This window comes from Diabrotica virgifera, chromosome 5 (assembly GCF_917563875.1).
Source record: "Diabrotica virgifera virgifera chromosome 5, PGI_DIABVI_V3a".
In the NCBI taxonomy this organism is placed as follows: domain Eukaryota; kingdom Metazoa; phylum Arthropoda; class Insecta; order Coleoptera; family Chrysomelidae; genus Diabrotica; species Diabrotica virgifera.
The window spans coordinates 115,240,981-115,264,522 of record NC_065447.1 but is presented as its reverse complement, the minus strand read 5'-3'; the positions used below and the strand labels follow the sequence as shown (position 1 = coordinate 115,264,522).

At 33.9% G+C, this 23,542-nt stretch overlaps 1 protein-coding gene across 1 annotated transcript; it reads left to right on the top strand.

Annotated features, from left to right (window-relative positions):
• Positions 1-199: 199 nt before the first annotated feature.
• Positions 200-15,926, top strand: LOC126885108 (tetra-peptide repeat homeobox protein 1-like). The gene is made up of 4 exons (XM_050651535.1): positions 200-268; positions 5,211-5,370; positions 14,976-15,196; positions 15,290-15,926. Exons 1-4 carry the CDS (start codon positions 254-256, stop codon positions 15,773-15,775), a joined length of 882 nt encoding a protein of 293 aa, XP_050507492.1. The 5' UTR covers positions 200-253; the 3' UTR covers positions 15,776-15,926.
• The last annotated feature ends 7,616 nt before the right edge of the window (positions 15,927-23,542 follow it).

Sequence of the window (23,542 nt, the reverse complement as noted above, 5' to 3'; positions counted from 1 at the left end):
CAACGATGAGAAAGTGTATTATAAAAAATATTCCAAGAATATTTGGTAAATAAGATAGCATATCATGTATGTACATAACAATACGTGGTCATCGATGCATCAATTTGGGTGGTACCTACCAAACGGAAGATAGGTGGGTGAAAGTAAATCAGTTGTAAGCACTTCTCATTGAATGAAACCCCGCTAATGCTGGTATATATACCAGTATTTGAAGAAGGGTGGATATCAGTCAGTTTACACTCCTAAACTAGCAATGAAACAGTTTCTGGTATGTATGAAGAACATAATATACTAAACATCAAGAAATTCTTTATATTATCAGCATTTTTGATATTATTTTTATATTATTTAAGAATTTTCTATTTTGTTATTTTTGTAAATATAAAAATATCTTTCTACTTTAGTAAGTATACGTGTAGTTACAAAAGTCACCGGTTTTTTACTCAAGCAGATGGTTTATTTATGACCAAAAACAATAATTCAATGGAATCACTAAACATATTATGAACGAAGTTAAAGGTTCAGTCGTATCAAGAACATGAATTCCCAAAATCAAGACAAATGTGAAAATGGGGCGTTGGCATCTTCAAGTCCTATATAATCAAAGAAATCCAAATACGTGAACAAAAATTATACTGGGTGTTTGGTAAAGAATGGGTCATAGCTTAACCTTAGATTCCTGTGGTTAAAATAGGTCGATTTAAGCTAACTTACCTTAGTACGAAAGTTGATATTAACCGAAATACACGGTGTCAAAGTTAAACTTTTGTTTTTATTATTCTTGAATATTTCCTAACAGGCATGGGATAATAACACGAAATTTGGTAAGTGGGTGTTTTTTGGAACAATAAATCTAAATTTGTCACCAAAAATGATGTATTGTCCAGAGGGCGCCACATACGCCTTTCAGCGATCATTTAATGGGTTCAATTTTTTTTACATGAAGAGAAGTATCCATTCTCAAATGTGGTCTCGAGGTAACGAAGTAGGAAAAATCAAAGAAGTACCACAAAATGTATATATTAAAAGGTCATACAAGGACGCGTTTCTGCTCTTCACGAGCCATCATCAGCTTAAAAATACAGGAACAAAGACAAAGGACTGACCAGACCAGGAAGGAGAAAGAATCCACTAGTTTAAATTATCTATGGTTCTATAGACTTCATTAATATATCTTTTATAAGTTATATAGACATTATGTTGTAATTTAAATATAATATATTTCTTAAATTTTTATATTCAAATTACAACATAATGTCTATATAACTTATAAAAGATATAATAATGAAGTCTATAGAACCATAGGTAATGTAAACTAGTGGATTCTTTCTTCTTCCTGGTCTGGTCAGTCCTTTGTCTTTGTTCCTGTATTTTTAAGCTGATGATGGCTCGTAAAGAGCCGAAACGCGTCCTTGTGTGACCTTTTAATATACACTGTGTCCGTAAAGTATGGAACAAATTCTTTTTTAGCTAAACAGAACATTGTAAGAAATAATCCTGAAACACGTCGATTTTTGATTTTAATTTACCGTATTTTAAAATAAGATTCTACTATACAGGATGAATTACTTTCGAGTAATGACGTCACCGTCATTTTTTTTAAATGGCACACCCCCATTTTGTCTCAATTTTCGGATTACTCTAGCTGAGCTGATTTCAAAAATATATCACATGTTGATTCAAGTTGGTACAGGGTGGACAAAAATACAATAGTTTTGTGTGTACTCATAATATTAAATTTTAATTAATTTTTGATATTATATTAAAATATTAAATTAAACAATATCAAAAATTAATTAAAATCAAAAATTAATTAAAATATCAAAAATACAATAAATATTTTTGATAATATTGTTAATTTAATTAACGCGTTACTTTATGAACACACACAAAGCTATTGTATTTTGTCCACCCTGTACCAATTTGAATCAACATGTGATACATTTTTGGAATCAGCTCAGCTAGAGTAATCCGAAAGTTGAAACAAAATGGGGGCGTTCCATTTAAAAAAAAATGACGGTGACGTCATTACTCGAAAGTAATTCACCCTGTATATTAGAATATTATTTTAAAATACGGTAAATTAAAATCAAAAATCGACGTGTTTCAGGATTATTTATTAAAATGCTCTGTTTTGCTAAAAAAGAATTTGTTCCATACTTTACGGACACAGTGTATACATTTTGTGGTACTTCTTTGAGTTTTCCTACTTCGTTTCAATTTTTTTATTGCTCACTCTACATACTTTTTGAATCAAAACTTTTATTCTCTTACTATTTTTACTTAAAAAAGATATACTAGATTCATCTCACTAAACTCAACCGTTTTCGAGATAAACGCATTTTAAGTCTATGAGGCAACATAATTTTTGCATAATATCATTGTAGTTACACCCGAAAAATAACTTAAAACCATAAAAATTTCCAAAAATGTATCATAAATTTTTTCAAATGGAATTTGCGATGCAATGACATAAATATGAGAACTGGCACAATTATTATGGTTTCAAGTTGATTTTTCGGGTGTAACTACAATGCAAAAAATTATGTTGTATCGCAGATTTAAAATTCGTTTATCTCGAAAACAGTTGAGTTTAGTGAGATGAATGTAGTATACCTTTTTTAAGTAAAATTATTAAGAGAATAAAAGTTTTGATTCAAAAAGTATGTATTTACAGTGGGGGATAAAAAAAAATTGAACGTATTAAATGAGCGCTGAAAGACGTATGTGGCGCCCTCTAGATACATTATTTTTGGTGGCGAATTTAGATTCCGCATCCCAAAAAACCCCAGATTACCAAATTTTGTGTTGTTATCCCATGCCTGTAAGGAAATATTCAAGAATAAATAAAATAAAAGATTACCTTTGACACCCTGTATTTCGGTTGTTATCAACTTTCGTACTAAGGTAAGTTAGCTTAAATCGACCTATTTTAAGCTCAGGAATGTAAGGTTAAGCTGTGGCCCATTCTTAACCAAACACCCTGTATATTACGACTACAAAAAAGACAAATGAAACCAAGGAATATGTTCATTTGGAGAAATTAGAAAAAAATTTAAATCATATTAGAACTATTTTCTCCTTACTTACTTATTCATACCTTTACACATCATATTCCGCTTGCCGATTGCTCCATCTCATTCCCCCTTTCTTACAGTTGAGTCCGCGAGTCTTTACTCGTGCGTCATTAATACCTGGCGAGATAAAACACATACTTTTTATCTAGCATCATTCTCTTCCACGCATGAACAGGGGCGTCATTTTACAGGGGGCAGGGGGCATTTGCCCCCCCCCCCTGACCCTGAAAATTACTGAAATTTACAAAAAATAGATCAATTTTGTATTATGTTTGCATATAAATGTATTGTATATATAATGCTTGCCCCCCCCCCTATAAAAATTTCAAATGACGCTCCTGCATGAAACTCATGACAAACCAGCTGCCGTTTGTTATTAAGTAAAAACACATGTTATTTTTATGAACTCTCTAGAGTCAGTGCATTGAAAAGAGATAGGTACAAAAAAAGAGGATTCAGTATGTTTTCTATTTTAAGCACAATTTGTTTGACGTTTCTGCTTTGTTTACTTTTGTGGCTGTCAGTCAGTTGAATTTTTTGCGGTTTTTTTTCGAATTTTTGCGTTTTGAAGTTTCTTTACATTACACAAACAGTTGTTTTCACAACTAATTTTATATTGGACTTTGAAATTTTAAGGTAAGTAATTATGTGTTGGCAATTAATATTTAAAACATACAAAGCTAACGTCATTCACACAGTAAAGAAATGATTGGGTTTAGGTTTCCGTCAAAGTGAATAAAATAACAAAAATAAAATATTTTATGGATTTTTGTAGATCATGCCTGGAAAAACTCTTACCGCACAAGCACAAGAACTTGTTTTAAATTTAATCGAGTACTTTGACCGTTCGAACATTTCGACATTCTATTTATTTGATAACGTCAAATTTTATAATAAAACCCGTAATCGGAACAGTAGCTACTTTCTTTCACTTGTTGTTGCGTGAAATAGATTTCCGACTTATTTCGTATGCTTTAAATGATTTTGCGTGAAATATATTTCCGACTTATTTCGTATGCTTTAAATGATGACGCACTGGTAAAGACTGGCGGACCCAACGTATGTATATTCTTCAGTGAAGTCTCTATTTTCACTGCTGTTTTTATTCGGTCGTTCCAGTGTAATCTAGGCCTAGGCTATCCTCTTTTACCAGAGTAACTTTTGTTTTTATATTTCGTCACTTAGTGTCTCCTTGACATTCATTAGTGGTCTAATTCGTTCTCATTTCCCACTTTGTCCATTAGTGTTAATCTTCAGCTTCTTCTCCAAAACATCCTTTTAATTGCGTTCTGTTTTCGATTTTATTATTTGTCATCCATATCTCTGAGTCATACATTGAGCAGCTTTCGACTATTGTCTTATTTGGTATTTGTTATGTTTATAATATTCATAAGGAAAACATTTCCTGTAGCTGGTTGTATACCATTAAATACAAATATTGAAGAAAAAAATTCTTCTTTGTAAAAGGTATATTTACTTGAAACCCCCAATAAGGGGCTACATTAAAAAAACAGAACGTTTTCGCTCTAAAGAGAGCATCATCAGTGTTCTAAGCAAGCTCTACATGCTAAGCCACCAAAAATACATGGGTTAAAACCCTTAAAATATCGACTAAAAGTCTTACATTGACGTGTTGTATATTAAATCCTGGCGATGAATGAAATTTAGAAGGATACCTCAAAGCATCATAATATGACTATTCCACGAGCATGTGGATGGTTGATGGTTGAGTCGATTTCTCTGTCTTCACAAAGAGAAAGGTGAAAGCCAACTTTCACAGTTGGCTTTTAAGTTAGGCTAAAAGCCTAACCTTGTTGGCAAATGTGAAAGTTGGCTTTTATTTTTTTTTAGAATTCGAAGAAAATTAATGCATTTAAAAACATTTGCCCGAAATTTTTGCACCTACGCTTTAAGTAAATATTTAAAAACGTCTAAAATTAGTAAACTTTTTTATTTATAATTACTGCTACTGTATAAATAGTTAATTATTATCAATATTTCATATCAAAAGAAAAAAAAATCCAGCAGCATTTTTAAATGATTCTCTCAGATACAATACGCCCGAACAAGTCATAAAATCATTACACCGGCCAGAAGGTTAAAATTGTTTTAAAAATTTAATTCATTTTTTAGATTGGAGCACTAGTTTTAGCAGTTACCGTTGTTGTCAGATGTGGTGAAGCTGCAGAGAAGAAGAATAAAAGAGGCATTTTATCACCTGATATCGGGAGCGGTTACGGAAGTAATCATGGGAGTGGTGTAGGACTAGAGCTTGATGGTGATCATAGTATAGGTAAATATTTTTTAATTTCGTTTTAAATAATGTTTAAATCTAAAATAGTTTCGTTTTCTTCTTTCCTACTTCTCTAAAATTCGTAAAAGTGATAACTATTTCTTCATATATATTTACGAGCGATCACAAATAATGAACACACGTCCTTATCTGGTAAATACAATCAAAATTAGAAAGACGTTATATCTAGGACACATAATGCGCCATAGGAAATTTGAACAACTCCAGGTAATATTGAAACGGTACGGAAATCATTATTGTTTCATCTTTTATTTTTTTGATTTTAAGACCATATTTATTCAACGCCCCTGGTATAAATATTCTGTAATATTCTGATCTTAATGGCCCACATCCCCCGTGTGGGATGTGGGCCACTAAGAAGAATACACCCACAGGATCTCCTCCTTGTCGTAAGAAGCGACTGCAGGAGCAACTGACCGTTGTCCCTACTTAAAATTCCTTCTCGTCCATTACCTACCTATTTACCTAGAACCTATCTCAACCACACCCCGAGTGTTGGATGAGTCCTTTTGACCGTGTTTGAGTGGATGGGGTCCATTTTGCGTGGGGGGTGTATATGGCTTATACATGTAACCCTACACACAAACTGCGTAACTTGCACCTCTCACCATTCGCACACTCCTAAGTTCCTCAAACTTTGACCGGAAGGTCCATAAACATTCCTGACGGAGGGCAGCGGCGACCGCCAGTACCAAGTTAAGGCGTATAGGAAATTATCCTGAACCGGCTTATCATTGGATTTTCACAAGCGGAGCTGTACCAGCAGAAAGGTTGTGATACTGCGATGCAACAGGGCAGGGGAAACCATTGCATAATCATGCCCAAGAAAGCTATGCGTGATGTCGTCGAATGAAATGCCTCGAATGTTGTCACGAAGTCCGGTTGACGACCGGCGCTACATTGAGTCCTGGTCAAGTACTGAAAAATTGGCTGCCGGCCATACAAATGTTAATGACCAGGCATCGTGTGGAAATTCAGCTACTGATCTACAAAAAGAAAAACTAAAACTCAGACAGATATTGAAGGTCGGTACATGGAACGTACAAGGGCTAAAGAAGATCACAGGTAAGCTAGTATTGAAAACGAGCTAGCAAGATACAATATAGAAATCTGTGGACTAGCTGAAACTCATTGGTTAGAAGAGGGCCATTTCAGAACAAATAATGTCAATTATATTTACTTCTCTGGCGCTGAGACTCAGAACTATACAGGTGTTGCCATTCTGGTCTCACCAAGATAACAAAAGTCTGTCGTGGAATCTAAAGCTGTGGTCGATAGGATAGTCCTCCTTAAACCACATAAACTTAATATTATAGAGGTTTATGCGCCAACCAGCAAATCAGCTGACATAAGGATCGAGGAGTTCTACGAAAAATTGAAAACGACAATCGCCAACATACCAAATAAAGAGCTTACTTTAATATGTGGCGACTTCAATGCAAAAGTTGGCAACACTACACAGAATGACAACATAAACAATGTACTGGGGAAGTTCGGTTTAGGTCAGAGAAACGAAAGAGGACACCGTTTAATCGAGTTTGCTATCACAAACAATTATTCTATCATGAATACTCGATTTAAACACCATGTACGTCGACTTTATACTTGGAAAGTCTTGGAGATAGGTCTAGAAATCAAATAGATTACATCCTTACCAATATTCGCTGGAGATCGTCAATTCAAACAGTCAGATCATATCCAGGGGCGATATGCGGATCCGATCATACTCTCCTCGTAGCTAAAGTAAAGCCTAATCTTAAAGCGCCCTACAAACGAAAAGAAGCAAATAGGATAGAACTAAGAAAGAAGGACGACCTTCTCCAGGAAGTATATAAAATAATGCCTCCTATTCGTAACGGAACATCACAAGAAATATGGGAGACTTTTAAACATTGTTTAAAAACACCAATTGATCATCCAAAGATAAATAATCCTGTGAAACGGAAACACTGGATAACAGATGAAACCTTTCAAATCATTGAGAATAGAAGAAATTTTTGTCAAAGTGATGTGCATAATGAAAGGAAAAAGGCTAGTTTAAGAAACCTCAATATAGAAATAAAACGAAGATGCAAGGCAGATAAAAAAAACAGTACTATCACAGTATATGCAAAGAAATTGAGAGACATGATCAGAATAATCAGCCGAGAGATCTATTTAGAAAAATACGCTACTTAACAAGATACTTCAAAGAAAGGACTTGAGCCATTGGAGACAACACTGGAACTCTGAGAACAAACAGAGAAGATATAGCAGAGACATGGAGATCGTATTGCAGGGACCTATAATATAAAGATGAACAACGCCAAGAACCTGTTAACCAAATCCCTGACGAGGTGGAAGAAGAACCTGATATACTTGAAAATGAAGTAAGACTGGCGATCAGTAAGCTCAAATATAATAAAGCACCAGGTTCAGATATGATAACAGCAGCAATGCTCAAAGCCACAGAAGAAACTGGCGTAAAATTACTTCATCTACTCTGTAACCAAATATGGTATTCTAAATAATGGCCTGAAGACTGGACAAAATCTACAATAAAGACAATTAATAAAAAAGGCAGCTCCTACAAATGCGACAATTATAGAACTATTTCTCTTATATCACATGCCAGTAAAATAATGCTACATCTAATCAATGAGACTGAAAGGATTCCTCCAAAGAGTAATTGCGCAAGAGCAAACTGGATTTATCAAAGGTAGAGGTACTCGGGAACACCTATTGAATATAAGATAGGTAATCGAAAAATCTAGGGAATTCAATATTTCACTGTACATTATATGCTTTATAGATAATCGTAAGGCTTTCGGCAGGAAGTGGAGGCACTTATGGCGAATAGTAAAAGAAGTAGGCGTACCACAACACCATATTTCGATTATAACTTAACTATACGAACACACCACTGGATCAGTTTAAGTGCTTGATACACTTTTAGACGAATTTCATCCAGAACAGAGTGTCAGACAGGGATGTATAGGTACTATCCCCAAAAATTATTCAATATACAGGGTGAGGCAAATAAAGGGCCTATTAGAAATATCTCGAGAACTAAAAACAACAGAATCATGAAAATTGGAATTATGGGGTTTTGAAGGGTCATCTGTTTAATGAAAATATTTTCATCTATTTGGTACTTCCGGTTATACCGGAAGTTGCTTATAACTTCGATTTTTTAAATAGGACACCCTGTATATTTTTAAATTTTTGGATTTTCTTCGATGTCTTCTTTCTTAAAATATGAGGTTTTGTAATGTTATACAGGGTATTTTAAAAGATAATTACGTTTTTTTCTTATTAATTTCTTAACTATATTCACACCCTGTAGAATTGTAGTAGTTTGACATCTAAAACTCTACTTACGTTCAAATGATTTTTAATATAGTCTACTATTGTTAAGAATCATTAGTATAGCTAAATTTTCTTAAATGGAACACCCTGTATTTTAGTATTTTAATGAAATAATATTTTATGGTTCTTTTTTATTTCTTAAGCATTCGCTATATCTAACTGCTTTAATTTGTGCTTAATTGTTAATCGCACCAACAATCTTAACTACGTAGGTATTTTGATAGCTAAACCATTATTGGTAATTTTAAGGACCAGTCTGGATTAATATGTATTTATTTCTTAAAAATTATTTGTGATTGAATATTTTCACGGCCAACCTAATGAAATTTTACGTATTTTTTGTTGCAATTAATGTTTAGCTTGAGTCACCAATAACTCACATATTAAAGCAGTCAGGTATAGGGAATACTTATAAAATTAAAAAGTACCATGAAATATCATTTCAATACAATACTAAAATACGGGGTGTTCTATTTAAGAAAACTGAGAAAAAATTCATTCCGAGTTTCGACCAACCCTGTATACCAACATTTTAAAATTAGCTATACTAATGATTCTTAACAATAGTAGACTATATTAAAAATCACTTGAACGTAAGCAGAGTTTTAATGTCAAACTATTACAATTCTACAGGGTGTGAATGTTGATACGAAATTAATAAAAAAAAACGTAAATATATCTTAAAATACCCTGTATAATATTACAAAACCTCATATTTTAAGAAAAAAGGTATTGAGGAGAATCCAAAAATGTAAAAATATATAGGGTGCCCCATTTAAAAAACGAAGTTATAAGCAACTTCCGGTATAACCGGAAAGAGATGAAAAAATGCAAAGAGATGAAAATATTTTCTTTAATAGATCATCCTTCAAAACCCCTTTATTCCAATTTTCATGATTTTGTTGCCTTTAGTTCTCGAGACACTTCTAATAGACCAGTTATCTGCCTCACCCTATATATGGGGAGCATATTATGAGCTGAGCACTTGAAGGATGGGAAAAAGGCATCTCATTAAATGGTCATAAAAGAAACAACCTACGTTTCGCAGATGACACATTGTTGCAAATAGTCAGGCATAGCTGATTGATCTTATACGACTGGTTGAAAACGAAAGTTAAATATTTGGTCTGCAACTAAACATATCAAAGACAAAGATCATGATAGTGGATAAAGTACATAACAATCATCCACACAAAATCACAATTGATCGGTTTGAGGTTGTGAGCTCATACCTATATCTAGGATCATTAATCACAAACACAGGGTCGCTACAGGAAGAAATCAAACGTAGATGTGATCTAGCAAAAGTGGCCACAGAAAAAATGACCACAATATGGAAGGACTGTAAAATTTCAAGAGCGTTAAAGATGAGGTTGATCAACTGCTTAATATTCATAATACTGACCTACGTATGTGAATCTTGGAACCTGAGAAATTCGGAAAGAAGAAAGATAGACGCCACTGAAATGTTCTGTTGGAGACGAATGCTACGAATTCCTTGGACCGACCATAGGACAAATAATTCAATTTTAAGATAGCTAAAAGTTAGCCAACGACTCTTCAGTAAAGTCCATCTCCAACAGTTAAAATAATTTGGATCTGTTATGAGAGCAAACACAGAAAACATGGAAAGACTCATTATACAAGGAAAGGTGGAAGGCCAAAGATCACGAGGAAGATCCCCAACAATATGGATCGATCAAATTACAGGAATATTCAAAAGACCTATGCATGAGTTAAAAGAAATGACCAGAGACAGAGATCTTTGGAGACGGACAATACACGACATCACGTCGACCACTACACTCCCTCCTCCGGGGGGTCAGGATTGAAGAGAGAGACATTCTGAAAACGTAGGAGATCAAGAAACTCAATTAGTTTTATTTTCCCATACTGTTTGTCTGGGAGTATCTCGAATTGTTTATATTCTTCCGAGTAACGCGGCGCTATTTCAAACAGTTTAATTGTTTCTGGCACAGTAAAACTGTGGAACCTTTATGGTACAGCAGATAAAAAGATAAGAGTTCTGAGTTTTGGTCAACAAGCCCCAGCTGCCAATTTCTGTATTCAGCACTTTTGGCGTAAGAAAGCTTTGATAGTGAGTGAAGTGTTCACTGGTATTCTATTGGTCCGAGAAATTAAGATGGCTGCTGTGGGGTTTAACTGAAAATGTATTTTGAATTGGTCAATGGTAAAAGAAGGAAGGATTAAACTTTTTTCTTATTGGTTGACTATATGAGTAGGGTAGAATGAGAGAAATGGAATAGGTTTTGGAAGGGAGCGTCTTGGTTTGAGGAGATTCATTCAAGTTTGGGAACTCAAGATTCTAAGTTGAATCAGTGAGGAGAGTTTTGTCTAGACTCGGAGGGTCGCTTGGGCGGTTCCCAAAGAGTCTAAGTTCAGTGGAGTTCTTATTCAGTTCGTAGTCAAATTGGAGTGCAAGTTTAGGCTTCAGAAGTCTTGATGATGTAATAGTGAAGTAGAGTGTTCTCAGCCGGCACGCTAAGCTTGTAGCTGAGGGGAGCTCGTCATAATAGACTTGTTATTTAACCATATTTTAATCAAGTCGTAGACTTTAGCATTTCATACCAGTATCGGTATAATCTTTTCACATGCAGTCAGAAGTTTATTTGAAAGTTTTTGTTAGCAGTGGCTAAGAATTGCTGTAAATGTCTTCATCATTTTTTTCATTAAGTTAACGTAATCTACTGAAGAAGTTTAGATGTTATTTAAATATTTTTTTGTGAGCAGTAGGTACCCATTAACTTTTTTGTGAACAATTGCTGAAAGTTTTCATAGAAGAAATCAATAATGTACTTTCCATATTTTTTGTACCGTAACTTCAGTGAAAGAGAGTGCATTTGGACATCAAACCGTAGAAAACGGACAGGACGATCTCTGAAAAGTATTCCATGTATTTTTTTTATTTTGTAAAAAATGGTCTCCTATATTATATTATCTACATCTACAAGAGATCCATCATTTCCAATTATATTTTTATTTTAATAAAAATTTGATTCATTTTGCAATAATGTTTTTGATTGATAATATTATGATCTGATCCCTTTCTCTTTTTCATAAATGAGAATCAACTGAGAACACTAAGGTAGGTCATGTTATATTTATAATTATGTAAATGTGTTTGTATTTTATTATAACTTTTATTTATTTATTTATTATTTATTTATTTTATTTTATTTATTTATTTATTTATTGTTTATACATATGACCTTGCCTCTAGTGACTAATCCAGGTCGTTCTTTCCTGATGGGATTACAGATATTTTTTTATGTTTTTACATTTTTTACTAAACTACTAAATCTATTTTTACAATTTATTAACTAACTTGCCATAATCTATTAATTACATTTAGCAAATACATTTAACAAATTTAAATAAACAATATACATTTGTTAAAATATTTTTGGTACCATCAACTCCCTTCTAAGTTATAAAGACAGACTCTATTTTCAGAAGAGAGTTGGTAGACTTTTTTTTTTAAATTTAATGAATTATTTATTGAATTATTATTTTTATTTATTTATCTTATATTGAATTATTATTGTTATAATTGTAAATATCTATTTTTGAATTTATATTTTATTTTATTTATTTTAACTTTATCTTACTCAACTTCATCAGGGTTGGATTATTTGTTGTCTTCTTCTATTATTATAGATTTCTTGTTGTTTTTTAGATATTATTTCTGTTAGATTGTTTAATATTCCAAAATATTCTTCATTTTGTAATATATCTCTTATTTCAATTCTTTCTAATCTTCTTCTCATTTCTCTATGTTCTTCATTTTCTATAGTATTTTCACAATGTAACACTATATGTTCTGGTGTACCTAGTTCTCCACATTCACAATATGCATCATCTTTTAAGTTAAATCTTTCCAAATATGTTGGGTACGGTCCATGTCCTGTTAAAAAGTGTACTAAACCTTGTTTTGGATTAAAATAATTTGGAATGTTTTCTAATATTGGTATAAAATTGTATAAACGTCTAGATTTTGTTGAATTTTCCCATTCATTTTGCCTTTTTCTATTTATTATTTCTTTTAATTTTCTTTTATTTCTTATATCTAATCCTATTATTTGTATTATTTTTTCATATTTTTCTTTTTTAAGCCAATAATTACATGCTCTTTTTTGTGTTTCTAAATGCATTGGCATTACTCCAGTTAAAATTGTGAGTGCCTGTGTTGCAGTTGTTCCAAATGCTCCCGTCATTCTTAGAAGAAATCCTCTTTTTATTATACTTTTATGATAACTATATATTTTTATTACTTTTTACTTAAGTTATCTTTTTTGAAGTTTTATATATGTTTCGTCTTCCATTTTCTTTTTATTCGATGGCGCCCCTCGAGCAATTAAATTTCTATTATATTTTAAGTCTTCTAAAAATCCATCTTCTCCATCCTAAGAATCCATCCAGACAGGAACAAGGTGGCTAGCAGGTCAATTTAATAGAATTATGAAAGTTCAACAAATGCCAGACGAATGGAGAAGCAGTATACTGGTACCTGTTTACAAAAACAAGGGAGATATGCAACAATGTACAAACTACAGGACTATAAAACTTCTTAGCCACACCATGAAAATATGGGAAAGAGTAATTGATAGGCGGATACGTAAAGAGACCGAAATATCCGAGAATCAATTTGGCTTTATGCAGGGTAGATCAACAACAGAATTTTTATTATAAGGCAGTTGATGTAAAAATACAGGAGTAAAGAAACAAACGCTCATATGGTATTCATTGATCTTGAGAAAGCATATGATAGAGTTTCTCGAGAGATTCTGTGGTGGGCACTCAAGAAGAAAGGAGTCCCTGGTGAATACGTAAAGATTGTGAGGGATATGTATAAGAGAGTAACGACTAGTGTTAGGATAGGTGTGGGAGAGACTGATAAATTTCATGTGAAAGTAGGATTGCACCAAGGCTCTGTGCTTAGTCCGTATTTATTCTCATTAGTTTTGGACCAGATAACAGCGAAACTACAGGGTAACATTCCATGGTGCTTAATGTATGCTGATAATGTCGTGTTAGTCGGGAATAGTGAAAGAGACTTAGAACAAAAACTGGAACAGTGGAGACAAGCTCTGGAGGAAAAAGGTTTAAAACTTAGTAGGACAAAAACAGAGTATTTGGAATGTTCATTTAAAGATGGAGTTACTACAAATAAAATGGTATCTGGATGGTGAAATGATTGTGAAAAGCAATAGTTTTAAGTACCGAGGATCGGTTTACAGAGTAATGGAGAAATAGATGGAGATGCATGCAGTAGAATTAGGACTGGATGGATGAAGTGGAAAGAAGCGAGTGGTGTGTTGTGTGACAGAAAAATTCCAATGAAGCTGAAGGGAAAATTCTATAAAACAGCCATAGCACCAGCTATGATGTACAGAACTGAATGTTGGGCAGTGAAAAAGAAAGAGGAACAACGAATGCATGTGGCGGAAATGAGAATGCTTAGATGGATGAGTGGAGTGACAAAGAAGGATAAAATTAGAAATGAGTATATTAGGGGAAGATGGTTTGGTCATGTTCAAAGTCGAGACGTTAATCACCCAATACGAAGAATAGCTGAAGTGCAGATTCCTGGAAGGAGTACGAGAGGAAGAACAAAGAAGACCTGGGGGGAGACGATAAGGCAGGACATGTTGGCAAAGGGGATTAACATTGATATGACCCAAGATAGAATTGTGTGGAGAAATGCAATTAGGGAAGCCGACCCCGCATAGGAATAAGGCAAAGAGAATGATGATGATGACTTCTAAGAATCCATCCCCTAGGTCTCTGAGGCTGTAGCTTACCGGAGCGTGCATCAACATTTATGTAACACATTGTTTAAGCATCCATAACATCATAGGATTAGTTGTTCTACAATAATAGAAGGCAAAAGTAAAAAGGGGTATAAGAAGAAGGAAGAAATCCTGGCTCCGAAACATCAAAGATTGGACCCACATAACAGGAAATGACTTTGCCATATTGATCGCCAACCTAAATAGAGAAAGCACTTAGAAGGATGATTCCATGATTCTTCTTGTCCACCGTCCATTTTGTGTTCTGGCTAAGTGCCCTGCGCAGTTACGATTAAGCGTACTAGTTCTAACATAGACATAATTATATACCTGAAAAATTCATTGTGCTATCAATTGCAAAAAAAATATGATAATACAACATATAATAACAAGATATCTTTAATAATAATGATATATTATATTTAGGCAGTTTTGGTGCAAATGGAGGTTATGGTGGTATTGGAAGCGGAGTTGGTGGAGATATAGGCAGCGGCTTTAGTGGAGGGGTAGGCGGTGGTGCTACTGTTACCACCATTAATAGAGCTGTTCCAGTTTCTGTTCCACAGCCCTACCCAGTAACCGTTAACAGGCCAGTCCCTGTTCCAGTGCCACAACCTTATGAAGTTCCCGTACCTAGACCCATTCAAGTAGGTTAAATGAAAATTTTATTAAAATTAACGTCCTGAAAGTCATTTCTCTAATAGTTTAACTTTTAAATGGTTTTTGTTTTATTTTTTTAGGTACCCGTACCCGTTGCTCAACCTGTTGAAGTTCCTAGACCATATCCAGTTGTCGTCAATCGTCCAGTACCTGTTGCTGTTCCTACACCAGTACGTGTACCAGTGCCACAACCTGTCAGTGTCCCAGTACCCCAACCTTACCCAGTTACAATCCCGCAACCTGTTCCAGTTAGAGTACCTCAAACCATCGTAGTTCCAGTTGCTCAACCTATTGTTGTTGGAGGTGGTAGTGGTGGAATTGGTAGAGGATTTGAGCAAGATATCGGGCAAGGAAGTAGTACTGGGTCTTTTGGAAATAAATTTGGAGGATTCAGTCTTTTAGGTGGACACGGGGGTAACCTAGGTAATTATGGTAAATCCTTCGACAACGGCTTTGGACAAGTTTCTTCTAATGTTATTGGAAAATCAATTTCTTTTGGATCTGTAGGACACAAAGGTGGTGCTACCAGTTATTCTAGTATTTCTCATGGATACTCCAAATATTAGAAAAGTAAGGCACCGGAAAATTTACCATTCAAATTATAAAAGGAGTTGATATTTGACTAATATTGTTATAAAATATTTTTATTGTTGTAGTTTTATGTATATATTATTGTATTACTAAAGTTATTTCTATAAAGATGTAAAATATTTGACATACTTGCATTTAATTTATCAGATATCAGTTACCCATAAGTTAAATCTAATTCAACCAGAACTACCGCAGATGTTACTAAAAACAGTATTTCTGCCAACTAATGTAAACTGGTATTAGCGTTCTATAGCTTCCCCTGGTCGTTGAATTCGTGAATTAAATTTAAACCGTTCGAATATTACATTACGACGGGAAATAAAGTTATTTTCAAAACTCTGTAACATCTCTGAATGGGTATTTGGGATTATCGGAAACTGTAGAAGGATTTCTTCGGACTCATCTCCCATTATATACCTACATATATATTATATTAGAATGTCGATTATGTCTTTCTCTGGCTTCTGATCTTGTCCCGATACCTACTGATATAAATCTTTCAAATTTTTTCCGACACTGGGGCCATATATTTGGTTGCGAAAAAGTAAGTGTTCCCGGTGGGTTTACCTGAATAGGCATGTTAATTGTCGTTGAGGTTGAGACTACTGCCAGATTCGTCAAAATCTGTATTTGCCATTTTGCTGTATTGATTTATTAATAATTACTTTGTATGTGCATGATTTCAACACTTAACAATCCGTAGCGGTAGTCTGTACATAACCTAATACGCTAGGCAAGGGCGGATACAGGGAGGGGGCCATGGCCCCCTCCGAGAATTTAAAAAAAATATAAATTTAAATATTTGCATTTTAAATATTTTTAGTTTCAAACACATATAATATGTACTAAACAGGGGATATAGTACATTATATACCGCGGGACTGAAGTAGTACATTTAATCCTGAAGGTAAAGTTTATGGCCCGACCGCAGGGAGGGCCATAATTTACCTGAAGGATTAAATGTACTTCAGTCGCAAGGTATATACGATACTTTTCGTACTTCCGGTATGATTTTATTAATTATTTCAATAATTTCAATCAGTTTTTTCTCTCTTCAACTCATTTAATAAACTGTCTTTAAAATAAGTTACCATAGTAACATTGCGTTGTGACAGTTATAATTTAGAAACATTGTCATTACTAGTGTCATTGTAAAGAAACATTGTTATTGATAATTATTGGTATCATGAGTGAAGAAGGTGTATCTGATATTGATAAAAGAGCAGCCGAAGTAGGTGAAGAATTGTTACCACCGAAATCTAGAAAACTATACGAGCAGCAGTACGATGCTTTTAAAAAGTGGTGCCGCTTAAAAAATGTGAGACAACCTACTGAAAATGCGCTGTTAGTCTACTTCGATGATAAATCAAAAGCGGTTTGTGCCTCAACTCTCTGGGCACATTACTCAATGCTGAAATCGGTTATTAACATTAGAGAAGATATTGATATAAGTAAATTTCCAAAATTATTAGCTTTTTTGAAGAGAAGAAATGAGGGATTTAAGCCAAAGAAGTCAAGAATTCTCACGTCTGAGCAGGTAGATCAGTTCTTACGGGAGGCTCCGGATGATAAATATTTAATGCTTAAGGTAAATTTGGAAATTTGTTTATATTCAGAAATTTTAAGAAATCAATTTTTTTGTAGGTTGCACTTATTTTGGGCGTTGCGGGAGCTTGTCGTGGAAAAGAGTTGGTTGATTTAGAAATCGACGATGTGAGAGATTTGGGCGATTCCTTCCTAATTGCGATTAGAAACACCAAAAATAAAATTGACCGAAATTTTGTGATCAAAAATTCAGAAAACAGTGCCATCAGTTTTGTGGCGATATTTCGGAAATATGTGGCATTGCGAAAGACAGGGACAACTCATTCAAAATTTTTTGTTCAATACATCAACAAAGAATGTACTACGCGAGTAGTAGGAAAAAACATGTTTGGTACAATTCCACGGCAAATAGCAGCTTTCTTGAAATTAGAAAATGCGACGTCTTATACGGGACATTGTTTTAGACGCACATCTGCGTCTTTGTTAGCTGATTCGGGAGCAACAATAGACGTGCTGAAGAGACATGGAGGATGGAAATCCTCCAACGTGGCCGAGGGATATATTGAATCGTCTATTAAAAATAAACAAAAAATTTCAGATAAAATATTTGGTCAAGTCGCCGATTCGTCCACTATAGTTATGCCACAGTCCTCATTCTCGCTTCCTGTTTCCGCAGGATCTTCGAAACAAACACCAGTTCAATATGAAAAGGACCTATCTGTTACTCGTCAGTTACCTGCTGCATTAACCCAGGAAAGACTGGTCAATATGACGAACTGTCACAATATTAATTTGAATATTAACGTTAATTACCATTCTAATTAATTATATTTTTCAATAAAATATCCCTTAAATTCGTTTGTTTGTGATTTAATCGTTCCGGGAGTTTCGTCAATATTTAATCCCGGAGGGATTAAATGTGACACTTTAGTACCTGTCACAAGGGAGTGAAGTTGTCACTTTAGGCCCGGAAGTACGAAAAATATGTTTTCTGGACTAGAATTGAGCAAAAGCAGTAACGGAAGCTTTAAGAATGACATAGGATGTTTTATAAATCAAAATGTAGATAATTTTACAAAGTGCGAATTGTTAGAACCAGCTTGGCAGCCATCAAAATCTTATCAATTCCCATATTCTACACACACAAAGAATAAAAAAGAAATGAAGCGTTACTTGGATCACAAGAACTTAGAACAAAGGAGTTGGTTGGTGTCTTCGCACAGTTAAAAGGGATTGTTTCACAAGTATTGCGTTTTATTTTTCTAATGAAAAATATGCTCATAATACAGGAATGACAGCCCAAAGCCCTGTCACGAAACCTTCAATATCTTTCGCCAAACTCATGGGAAAGACGGAGCCATAAAAACTCATGAAAAAACATCATACCACAATGTTATGAGTGCGTTGAGGTTGAGGTGGATTTTCTACAAAGTTATCGCAACCCGCAAAAGTCAGTCATTAACCAGATAGACCCTCAAAGGTCTAAACAGGTACAAGCAAATAAAGAAAGACTACGACTAATAGTATAGTATATAGTGTTCTTAGGTTGACAAAATATTCCTCTAAGAGGCCATCATGATGATGGCCTTCTGCTTCTGGACGAAGATGCTGGACCTAGCAATGAGGAGTCCAGGGCCAATTGTCAAGGTTTAAAATCGCATCAGGAGATGACTCTTAAACGACACCTATCCGCAGCAACATGCATTAGTAACATCAGTCAAAATCAATTGATAACATGTTGTGGTGAAGAAATAATTGAAAAAATAATGAATCAGATTCAAAGTGCAAATTATTACTCTGTGATATTTGAAGAAACCACCGACGTATCCCACTTAGAAAAGCTTTCTCTAAATTTGAAATACATACACAATAACAACATTCGCTTATGAGAACATAAAATCAATTAGTGAAAATCAAGAAAGAGGGGAAGAACAAGGTCTGACAGGAGAAGCATTGGGAAAATTATTATTAAACTTGTTGAAAGAACTGCACTTGGATCCGAAGAAATGTGGAAAAATCGGTACTGACTTTAATAATACTTTAATAACGATAACTTTTGAATGTTTGTATATGCATCTCAAAAGTGTGTGAAAATTGCCTTAAAACCTACCATTGTAACCCTAATTTTTAAAAATTACTCTTTGGCCCCCCGCTACCCCTCCCCAAAAAAGTTCTTGGCCCCTCCCGAAAATCGGTCCTTGATCCGCCCTTGACGCTAGGACACTACACTTGGAAAATTAGTAGGTACCTATACCGGTAAACTTTACTAATAATTTTTCTCTCTCTTCGCTTGAAATTTATAAAGTTAATCTGGAAAAGTGCACCAGCTGCCACCATGTTTTGTTAAATAAAATGGGTTTTTGCACTTTTAACAGTTTATTGAACTCCATACAAAAGCAGCAGGAGAGCGAGATCTACCCTCGGGTCCCTCGGCCCTGCCGTGTTCGTGACTTCACAACTTACAGAGCTGCCAGAATGTGCCGATATACAAGATCTATATCTAAAAATGGACGATGGAACACTAAAGGTAGACTTCCGCACCAAGCGACCGAGACAGGAGACCGCGACAGGCGACAGATAGGCGAGGTCTCCCCACGACTGCTCTCAATGCAATTATATCAGGGTAGTTCTGCAGCCCGCGACCGAGACCAGCGACCAACTATCGTCTAATCGCGACCTATCTGTCGCCTGTCGCGGTCTCCTGTCTCGGTCGCTTGGTGCGGAAGTCTACCTTTAGAGGAAGAAAAGAAAATGATCTGCTACTCTGTATTCAGATACTTAAACCTGTGAGTTTTCTCTGGGAAGTTTATCTGATAGATTACATGTAAATCTGTCAGATAAACTTTCCTAATATAGTTATCCGAAGGTAAGAAGGGCGGGCCTAAATAAATGCCAAATGAGAATACCATATAAGAGTTGCGTTCGCGGATACCCTGGACAACTTGTCGCCGGCAATTCCTAACCTCAGCTAATATAAATAATACCGTTAATATATAAATATACAAGGAATATTTACTTTAGTATTAGTAACTAATTATTAAATTATATTAGGTAAATATACCTTGCATATTTAGCTATTAACGGTATTATTTATATTATTTTAAAGTGTGCATGCGATTTTCTGAAAATTTGTCACCGACTAGTCGCTGACAGGTGCCCACAAACGCACCTATTATAACTCTTGTTTAGATACTACTAAATCAGCGCATTGCGAAATGGGAAATTTTTTATATTTTTTGTATGTAATATTTAATCCTTGTTAAATTTATAACAAATTGGAACTGCTTATCATTTTTTTCTTTCCAAAAAATCACATTCGTTATTTTGCTTTTTGTATTAATCAAAGATTTGTTTCGGTCCGATGATTCAAAGTAGCGAATGTATAATAGCGAATAACTGTATAGTCAGATAATGAAAATCCGTTAAAATGAAATTATAAATTGCCTCACAAGAATATCTTGGAAGCGATACTGAAACAAAATTCGCACAAATTGTAAACACGTGTATTATATTCTTCTCGGCAGTTTAGCTTTTTCGACAGTTTACAGATTATAATTTAATAACTGTTGAATAAATTACAACAGAAACTTACGAATGTGACACATTCGAGACATTTAGCGTTGAACAAATATACCTTTAGTTATATTTATAAAAAAAAAGTATCGAATATAACCATTTTCGTCAGTTTGCAGTCAATCAAATGAAAAAATGTTCATATTCATGGTTTAAACAGCATATTTCCCGCGCTCCTAATCAAGCTACAATAACGAGAATTTGCCACAAGATGTATCACGTATAATGCGAGGGCAATGTATCGAATCTGAAAAACCCGATTTTTCACATTCGATAGTTGGAAACGGTAGGGACGAGTTTGTCCCTTCCATAGGGCTTTTCATCGATTGTCATTTGTTTCGAGCTTCTGTCATATGTTGTATAATCTATGTACACGAATTATACGACATATGTCAGAAACAAATGACTTTGAATGAAAAGCCCTATTAAGTTAATTTATTTTCTGCTTATTTAAAGTTTAACAGTAGCACACGATATGTAGGCACTTCACTACTGCTAAAAATTATTGAAATTTTTTAAAGTAAAATTTTCAAAGCAAGGGGTCTATCTAAAATTTAAATAAGTGCATTACAAGAGGCATATGAGCGAAAAAAGTTTGGGAACCTCTATTCTAGACGAGCACCAAAAACGCAGAACCGGGGAATTTCTTAACTACTTAAGTATGCAGTTGTTTACTGATTTCTGTTTACGAGATACTACCTAAACATAAGTATATTATTCTGAAATATATGTCTGGTATCGTCTGTGGGTCTGTGGGTGTACTAACTATAATATACACTTTGGGCCAAAATTAACCGCTCACTAAAAGTGGGTATTTTTTGATGTCTCATATTTTTTAAACTTGTCCGATTTAAGTGATTTTTTTAATATGTTATAGTCTTATTCTTTAACAATATCGCTGTAATAACATTATTGCTAAAGAGGTAAATTTTCATTGTATACAGGGTGTACGAATCAAACTGTGTTTTTTTCTCAAAGTTCTCATCACCCTGTGTAATATTCTAGCACATGTTAAATACTAAAATTAAAACCCAACTATAACTATAGCCACATGTTTACTTAACATTCTGTTATTTTATTCATTCGCTTATGTTGGATAATAAAAAAGTTAGGTAGTTTAACAACTAGCCTTGTTTTTCATTAATACAAAAAAATAATTACAGTTTGCTTTATTATAAACGTATATCCGCAAATGCTTCGTTTCCGAGATAGGGGGTTCTAAAAGTTTTCTGACAAAGTGACGATTTATTTATTGCTTTAAAACCGGTTGAGACATGCAAATGAAATTTGGTGGGTTTTAATACGTAGTTATTGCACATTTTTTGACATAAAATTAAGAATTTAATATTCACCATTGGCGTACATACGGGTAATGTGACTGTATCATGCGATGGGCTCTCGGTCTAACACCAAGAGAAGATACGGAGATGCAATTCATTCAGTATCTCGATGTTTTGTTGTAAACTTCTTAGTATTAGGTACGTCATATGTAGACTAATTATGAATATACTGTAGTGTTTCCAAGATGCTATTGTATTTAATTATATAGGTATTAACTCAACCCATGGCCGAATATTTAAAACTGGCGACAAGGATAGGATACGTGGATTACAACAAAATTAAATGCTTTATTCATCCCGGTGATAAATAATGAGACAAGGTTTAGACAAAATGGCAGCTTATGGTAACATTGAAAATTTCAACGTCAGTGAACCAAAAAATTGGAAGTCCTACGTGGAACGAATGGTCTTCTTCTTCTTCACGGCCAATAATATTATGGACCCAGAAAAGAAAAGAGCCATATTTCTACACCGAGAGAAAAAAATTCTTGACATAAAGAAACTTTATTAATATTTAAGAAATATCGACTTGGCATATTGCCTAAGAAATATATCTTTGTATGTAAGATATAATTTTCTAAAATATTTCAAATAAATTCTACTATAGCCAAAGAAATATATCTTAAACATGATTGAACTATCACTTTCTGGCAAACTTCAAACCCATTTATCAGAAAGAAATTACACTTGATGTTAATTAATTTTATTAGTCATAAAAATATATTTTCTACACATTACAAAGCTATTATTTCTGAGCAATAATATTTCTTAGCAAGGAATATTATTATTTTACTATTAATAATTAATGTATTTAATGGTAAGAAATATATTTCGCAGAGATAAACGTATATTTAGAGTTAAGTTAATATTTCTTGAAAATAAAGTGATATTACATACGGCGAAATAAATCATTGTGTTAAGGTAAAATCATTATTTATTAATGAAACAAGATATAAAACGTTATTATTACGTACAAATATTTTCTCCACTCTTAAACCACTAGCTTCTACACAACAATAAAAGGATGGAGAGGCAAATCCAACTTCCTCAAATTTTCCTTCATTTGTTAATAGCACTTTGTATATCGGCAATTCACTAAAACAAAATCGTTATGTAGAAAGAGTAAACTTACTTTAATAAATTTTTTTTATAAAGATATAGATATTTATTTTGACAAACTTAGGAAATACAAAAAAAAAACAAAAACAGGGCCCCACATAAGAACTATTAACACTAATAATAATCAATCATATTTAGTTCAAACATGGCATTATTTAACCTACA